General features: G+C 52.5%; 2 protein-coding genes across 2 annotated transcripts; one reads left to right on the top strand and one right to left on the bottom strand.

Moving 5' to 3' along the window:
- The first annotated feature begins 1,880 nt into the window (after window positions 1-1,880).
- On the top strand, window positions 1,881-2,705 carry LOC117104565 (baculoviral IAP repeat-containing protein 3-like). Its single transcript, XM_033245419.1, has one exon. It carries the CDS (start codon window positions 1,881-1,883, stop codon window positions 2,703-2,705), a length of 825 nt encoding a protein of 274 aa, XP_033101310.1.
- Window positions 2,706-7,000: 4,295 nt separating this feature from the next.
- LOC117104566 (semaphorin-1A-like) lies at window positions 7,001-7,819 on the bottom strand. The gene has a single exon (XM_033245420.1). It carries the CDS (start codon window positions 7,817-7,819, stop codon window positions 7,001-7,003), a length of 819 nt encoding a protein of 272 aa, XP_033101311.1.
- Window positions 7,820-8,049: the final 230 nt, after the last annotated feature.

Raw genomic sequence — 8,049 nt, forward strand, 5'->3', positions numbered from 1 at the left:
ACGGTACTCAGGGCAGGCGACGTCCTGACTTCGGCGGCCTATCGCAAGTTGTACTCCGATCTAGGGTGGAAGAACGCGCTCGATTTCCGGAAGTGCATGAACGCCGTGTACAGGTTTGCGCGATGTCCTGTCGTCAGAAACGATCTGGCAGACGACGAGGTCGATTTTCACTTCCAGGCTCCCCTTCCTTAGGGGAAAAGGTAGGATTCCTATCTTTAGTATGAACGCCATCGGTCACCGACGCGGCTGGCCACCTATGATGAAGGAATCGACGTTATGTTCGCTGATCTCGTCCTGCATCGCGACTTCGCTCGTGGTGGACGTTCTTCTTCAGGCGAACGTTCACCCGATAGTCGATTGGTACGCGATATTCCTGCCCGCCTTTCTGTACGTGACGTTCGTCAAAGTCGGAGCGCCATCCAGTCTGGTGTCGGCGTGCCGGCTGAGTCTCTGCGCGTCCGCATTTCGTTCTTCACAAACCTGAAATTTCTGATCGGACCGTGCGGAGCATCGTATCTGGATCCGTTGCGGGAATGCGGTGCCGAAGGAACGGATCGCACCTGTCAACGAGCTGTGTCGGACGCTCTCAAATGGGATGCCGACCATCGTCGATGTCCGGTCGTGGAACTGGGAGGGACGGCCGGATCCATCTACTACTTCGTGCAGTTTGCTCTCGTGTACATGCCGACTGGAATAGCACCGGCGATGCTGCACATAACCAATTCGTCTGATGGCTTTCGTAGCGGCAGCAATTGGGGTGGTACAGAAACGCGGGCATTCCGATCGTCGTGGCGACCCTGCTTGTGGACGTGTTCGCAGGAGCGATCGTCTACCCTCTGTCTTCGGAATACGTGGTGCACGCGTTCGTGTTCGCCGCCGCGATCTCAAGGTACGCATCGCTTTCCGACGTGTGGGAGGCGGCGTCTCTGGCCAGCGTAGCGATCGCCACCGTCTACCTCGTCAGAAACGTGCTCGTCTACAAACTCTGGCCGTGCGCCTTCGACGGTCGGGACGTGATGGAGTGCGATACGTCCTTGGGCGACTGCTACGAAAACCTTCTGGACCTCAGCGCCAACAGCATCGACGCCGTCGACTGTCCGATCAACAAGGTCGGACGACACTGGGCGATCGTTCTCACCTCCTCGCAGGCCATCAGGTTCTGCGTCGTGGTCGTTCTCCAGAGTTTCCTGCTTTCGCGGAAAGGAGTCAGGTTGTTGCGATCCGGCGACAAACGAGGCGAGAAGGACAAAGCCAACGACGACGACGATTCAAGCGACAAGGACCAGGACGTCATTTTTCAAAGAGGACGTAACGTGTGACGTGATGTAATTTTACCTTTATTTTATTTTTTGATTGTTTTTCTTCAGTCGGATGCTCCTTATACCAAAATGATCAAGTTCGACGACGAAGACGACGACGACGCAAGCACCTCCCAAACTGTTGGCGTCGGCGACGAACGAAGAGAAGCTGAGATCGCACGGAATCGGAATCGGAATCCTTTCCCGAGGACTCTCAACTTCCAGTCGACGACGAACGAACAGCCGGAGAAGGAAACCTCGCCGACTACTTTCCGGAGGATTCTCAGCTTCCAGTCGAATCGTCGGACGAACAGGACATTTCCGACCAAGACACGGTCGTTTACGGAGAAGAACTGGAACAGCAACTGGACGACCGGCTGCTCTCGAAAATGTTGAAGTACAACCCGTCTTCGGAATAGAATTTTAAAAAAATGTTCCGATATATTAAGTACTAAGAAAAAAAACCAAGAAATCTTATATTCTGTTTTGTCTTCAATAAAGTCTTTATTACAAAAAAAACAATATAAAGTTGTTATTGTGCTTATTTGTCTTCATTCGAAATCAGTCTATTATCAGTAGGTAATGCAAAAGGAAATTATGCAGAGAACCGCTACCTTTCCAAAATTTGAAGACGAGGAAGACAGGGTGAAAACCTTTCGCAACTGGCCGCACGACAGACCCGACGGAAGGTCGATGTCGGAAGCGGGGTTCTTCTACGGGGGTTTCGAAGATAACGCCAGGTGTTTCTTCTGCGGAATATTGCTGTGCCGATGGGAGCCGGACGACCTCCCTCTTTCTGAACACGCCGAACACGGGAGTTCGTGCTTGTGGTTGCGGCGCAAGACGAAGGAAACCCTGATTTCCAAGATTAATTTTGCCTCTGAATTCGGATTCGACAGCGACGTGATCGCAAAGGTCGTGAGCGATCATCTCGAGAGGAAAGGACAAGTGTTCTCTTTGACATACGAAGTTCTGGTCTCGAGCATAATCGACTTCGATGAAAATGGGACCGACGACAGGAAAAAGGACGGGGTCGAAGATCCGTCGAAACACGAGGGCTTGGTGTCTCTGATCGCCGAACTTCGCTTGGAAGAAGATGCCGAAGACGAACGCCCGGAACGAAAAGAAGAGGAAGAAGAAGTTCGTGCGCCAGTCGAAAGCTATACGAACAAGGTACGCGTCGGCGACGACGACGACAACGACGCGAAATCTCGCGGAGATCTATTGAGGGAACTTACCGATCTCAAGGACGAGATGTCGTGCAAGGTGTGCATGGATCGCGATTCGAACGTCCTCCTTACTCCGTGCAACCATCTCGTCTGCTGCGACTCGTGTTCCGTCAGGTTAGCGTTGTGTCCGATCTGTCGTACAAAAGTCGATGAAGTCGTCAAAGATTACCACAGTTAGGTTTAGGTCATGAAAACGATGGTTGAAACGACGAGAATCATGAGAGAAACGATAGCCGAAACGACGAGAATCATGAAAGTGTTTGCAAAAGCGATAAACGAAGCCGAGTTGCACGGCGATAAGGTAAACCGATTTTTTTTCGATGAGTACCAACACGTCGTCGACCCGACCGTCAGCGACTGAGGAGTGGGAAACCCGATATTTTTGTACTCTCCGTGGAAAGAGGTGTCTGAAAGTGGGACATTTGAAAGTGATAAAAGAGATCGACAGATTGAGGACTGCGTGCAAGTCGGTTTTTCGTCGCGTACCTCCACCTCCCTTTCAGATCGCCAGAAGGTGCATTGTGCATCGCGACCCGGACGACCCTTTCAACAGGACGGCGACTAAACGAAGCAAGGAAGGATTGGACGTTCGACCGAAAGGATACGATCGCCCGTCAACGGTGAATTGGATATCTTCCGTTCTCGGCGACTGGCCATGCGAACGAGGACGCGTGGCGGACGTTTTGGCGATCGCGCAGAAGGCGTACTCGTCTCATCCTTGGAAGGACACGATGGCTTACACGGTGGGCGACGTGCTGAACGAATTGTGTCCCGGTTTCGATTGGATGTCTCTCCGGACGCTGGAGGACGTTGACAGATGCCAGATGTGTCTGGACGCGTACTCCGACGTGATGACGATTCCTTGCCGACATTTTACGTCCTGTCGATCGTGCCCGAAGCGGGTGAACAACTGCCCGACGTGCAGACGTCCCATCGAACAGAGGCTGTCGGAGTGGCAGATACCGGACGGTACGAAGGTGTACAGATGAAAATTAGATTCTTTCTATTAATTGAAAAGTGAATAATAAAATAAATCATTTAACGACAATCTGTTGTTTGCGAATGTTTTTTTTAAATATATATATATATATATAGTTGTCTCTATGAAAAAAATAGCCATGTTCGTCTATCTGACGAGCGCCAAATATTCAAAGATAACAGGAAGGTTGTCCGTTCGCGGAAGAAATTTAGACGGACGGCCGGTTGACCTGGAGAGTACGAAGGTTGAATTCCAATGTTACGCCGAAGACGAAGACGGCGACGCGACTTTACGAACAGGCGACAGATACGAGTCCGTGGGTCGAACGTACCGCACGCTCAGGTCACGGGACAGGAACGGCATCCCCGTGGAGAACACGTTCGGCAACCTGCCGTCTGCCGTCGACGACCTGGACGCCCAGTGCGCCTGTCGGCGTGCACGGGTGCGCTTGGCACCGATGCACCACGAACGAGAAGGGATACATCAAAAATTTCGAGTACGACGAACAAACCCACCTGGAACTCGAGGAAACCGATTCCGTGCAGCCGTCCGTGCTCTACCTCTCCGTTCGACTCGACGTGACCGCACGCGTGACCGCCGTAGTTCTCTCCGAAAGGAAGGATGTCGAAGGAGCCCGAAGAGAGGGAGGTGCTGCGACGTCTGACGAACCTCTTGAAATCGGCCGACGTTCTCGTGTATTACGGAGAGTGGGTGAAGACGGTCTTGACGAACAGATGCTCGGCCTGCGACCTGCCGATATCTCGATGGCCGATATGCGTCGACACCTCCGAGGACGCCGACGGGTGCCGCGATCGCGATTCCATGTACGAGTACGCGAGCAGAAGATCTTGCAACGAACTTTCTGCACGAACGTCCGACGACGTGCTTGATGAGGAGCTCTCTGTCCTCCGAGATTACGAACGCAAGGTGCGCAGCAGGCGTCTTGTGGAAACCGTTGGAAAGGTGACGCGTCAAGGTTGACGGGCACCTTTCCCGGAGGAACAAGGAAGCAGACGCTGTCGTCCATGCTCTGCAGGGAGGGTGCGAGACGGGGTTTCGTGTTTCCCCGTCGAAGAGAGACGGCGGAAGAGCCGGCCGGAGGCGGAGGTCTCGTTCTCGAACCAGTTCCCGGCATCCACGATCACGTGGACGTGTACGACTTCAAGTCCTACTATCCCAGGTTCGTCGTCGACCGGAACGTTGACAAGGCGACCGCTCTCGAAGACGGGTCCTTCGTTGACGCGAGCGTGCTCGAAGGTCTTCTGCCGTCCGTACTCAAGAGGCTGGTGCGAGGACGGGACGAACGACCGGAACGATCGGCCGCGTACAAACGGGTGGCGAACGCGTGCATCGGATGCCTGGCCATCTCCGGAAGAGGTCGACTCTACAACCACGTGACGTCGAGCTGCAAGAGACAGCTGGCCAAGTTGAAGAATTGCGCCGAACGCTAGGGCGCTCGGGTGGTTTACGGAGACACGGACTCGCTGTTCGTGAAGGTCGGGGCGAACAGCAGACCCAATTTGCAGATGGAATTCGAAAAAACCGTCGGCGGAAACGGATGGCAGAAGTTCGTCCGGAGGGAGACGTACAGACGGCTACTGCTGACGACTGCAAAGAAGAGATACGCGTACCTGCGAGAGGACCGTACAGTCGGTACGGTCGGCATGCTGAACGTGAGGGACGACGCGGAACCTCTAGTTTCGAAGCTGGACCGGAAGTTGGTGGAGATCGTGCTGACGCACGACGATCCTGCGCCGGTGCGTTTGTCGAACTCGCGGACGGTCTGAAGAGGACGAAGACGAAGACGATCTCGTTATCGAGCGTTCGCCGACTGTCGAAGAAGGAAACGAACGCTCCCAAGTTAAGGAGAGCGTGCGCCGCGCTCGGTCTTTTCCGGCCGGCGCCGTACTACGTCAGGCACGAGGGAGCTTCGCAGCACCCTTTGTTCGCGGCGTGTCGCAACGACTTCGTCGACGCAACCGGTCTGCTGGATATCCTCCGAAAGAGGTGCCCATAGAATGCACGAGTGGGACGAGATTTCCGAAGGTTACTTCGTGATGCGTGGTTTTCTGGCGAAGGGATTTCATCGATTCACGATAGGAAACAGCCAGGACGTTCGATTTTACGGTGTCATTGAGGGCGAAGGAATAATAAAGGACGAAGGAATAATAATCGAAAACCCAACGTTCGGTCGACTGAAGAATCGTACCTTCGAATATTACAACGACGGAAGTGAGGGAAACAAAAGCATTGCGGTTGCAACCGAAGGTTCGGAATGTTATTTCACATATTCCTACGAATGGTACGACGATATGCCTTCCGTGAAGTTGCTGTGCAAGCGAACGATCGTCTCAAACGACGTGCGTCACGAGGCCTTGCCCAGGTTACTTAGAACGTACGTCCAGCAGGTGGATAGTCCGACCGTCGTACTGCTGATGAACAAATGCTCATATTATAGTATACTTCCCTGCGTCGTAGGTTTCGACATTAAGTACGATGTACGTTATTCGGTTCACATGGACTTTCATTATTGATTATGATGGTTGAGTGTTGATTAGACGAAATAAAAGAAAAACAAACAAATTATGTGTCAATCTTCGTTTATTTCAATTTTAAAATCAACAATGCATTTGACCCTGTTCGCATGTTCCTAACTCTGACAGAAACGGATTATAGAAATACACAGATATGTAAAAAAACGCACGATTTCTTTTTTTTTTACTGTACCAACAAAGTAACTTTAAATATCAACCAAACAATGCCTATAGCTTCAACTATACAAAGTGTCCACCCGATTGCCGCGAGTGCGACCAGACTGATGTGATCCGTCGACGGCGTGTCCAGATAGGCGTTCTTCGCCTGCACGTTCGGCAAGTGCTCCGAACGCCTTCGGTCCAACTCGACGTCGTCGTTCGGAACGTGCTCCGACGGTCTTGGTTCCAACTCTACGTCCGCGTTCGTCTTATCCACTGTCTGGTATTGGTTCCAACTCGACACCGGAGTGCGTCGACATCAAACTGCAATGCGGATCTTGCTTGCGTGTGCGATCTTTCAGGAGTCGGCAATGCCGTAAAAGAGGGATTTCGTAAAGTCGATCGGTAGAGGTTACGTACAAAAAGTTCCCGTGCAAGCCGGCGTTCGTGATCGGTTGCTCTGTCGCGCGCATGACGTACAGAAGGACGGCCTGATTTTCCGACAGCACCAATTTCAAGACTCGACCGTCGTCCGTTCCGACGAAAACGACCGTACGGTTACCGGTCTCAGTCACGGTCAAAGTCTTCAACCTGTAGTTTTGTCGAACGAGCGTAAAGAGCGGGTCCCCACTTCCGACCGGTTCGTACAGCGACGGGTGCGATTTCACGAAATTTAGATCTTCGTACGAGAGTAGAGTCGAGTCGACCGAACAATCGCCCGGTCTGTTGTCCGGAACGTCCTCGTCCGGGATGCGTCCCCAAGGCGCCGTTGGTCGCAAGAACGGACCTCTTCCGAAGTTGTCACTTATGTCGTCGAGGCCGAAACGGCAGATGGCCGAGGCGGGTATTTCGTGTTCCCCCGTCGTGAAAACTGCGTAGTAGAAGACCTTTGCTCCGCGGACGGTCCTGCAGGTAGTTGAAGCGAAACGGAAATTCCCCTCGGAACGAACAGTCGAGTCGCGCCTTCAGAAAAGTCGTCCAACTGGAGTCCAGTATCGTTCTTCCTCCCTTGTCGTCGGTGCAAACGCGGGCGATTCGCGAACGGTAAATCATCTCGCAGTTTTCTACGGGAACTTCTCGGAAGAAGAAAAACACTTCTCTTCCCTCTACAAACGAACCGACAAATTTCGGGTGATTCAGCCACAACGAATCGTGCCTCTTGGTTAAGAGAGGAACGGCATTGCCTATCGACCTCGTCAGTGCGGAATCCCTGCCGTTGAAATCGGCGACCGTCCCGGCGTACAGGCTACAATCCACGAAGACGGACGTTACTTTTTGGTCGACGGCGAACGGACAATTGTACAGACCGTCCATCGCGTTCCTTCTCCTCCAACCACTCTCCAAGTTCGACATCTCGGCATAAATGCACTTTGGTTTCTGAGCGTTGGTTCCGCAGATCAACACTCGAACGTTTGTTAAATCCGGAGTTACGATTTTCACGTAGTTCTGGCAGTCGTGTTCTTCCTTCCCTTTCAATCTGCACTTCTTTTTGGCGACCGAGTCCGGCATCCAGTCTAACTTCGTAGCCGTCGAGGATGCTAGAGTTCGATCGAGATCGAACACGAACACAGAGTTGTTCGCGCCCACGAACAGGGTTCGCCACTCTTTCACCACTCGCATTTCGACGATGGACGAGATGCCGACGCTCGTTGCGAAAGAGACGTCGATTTCGTTCGTCGAAGGCGATTGATCTTCGGTCGGCATAGGATACGCGACCGAAACTAACATCACTATCAGGGCGAAAAAGAACAGCATGCCGATTGTATTCTACTTTCTGCGTCTCGCGTTCATATGTTGATTTCGAAGACATTTGTTTCCTTTTAACCAAGAGATCGTCGAGTATAAAAACA

Source organism: Anneissia japonica, unplaced genomic scaffold (genome assembly GCF_011630105.1).
Source record: "Anneissia japonica isolate Jap-2015-1 unplaced genomic scaffold, ASM1163010v1 scaffold287755_len519135_cov135, whole genome shotgun sequence".
In the NCBI taxonomy this organism is placed as follows: domain Eukaryota; kingdom Metazoa; phylum Echinodermata; class Crinoidea; order Comatulida; family Comatulidae; genus Anneissia; species Anneissia japonica.

Coding starts and splice junctions, on each gene's coding strand:
- LOC117104566 (XM_033245420.1), bottom strand. CDS start 7,819: ATGCGAGTGGTGAAAGAGTGGCGAACCCTGTTCGTGGGCGCGAACAAC.
- LOC117104565 (XM_033245419.1), top strand. CDS start 1,881: ATGCAAAAGGAAATTATGCAGAGAACCGCTACCTTTCCAAAATTTGAA.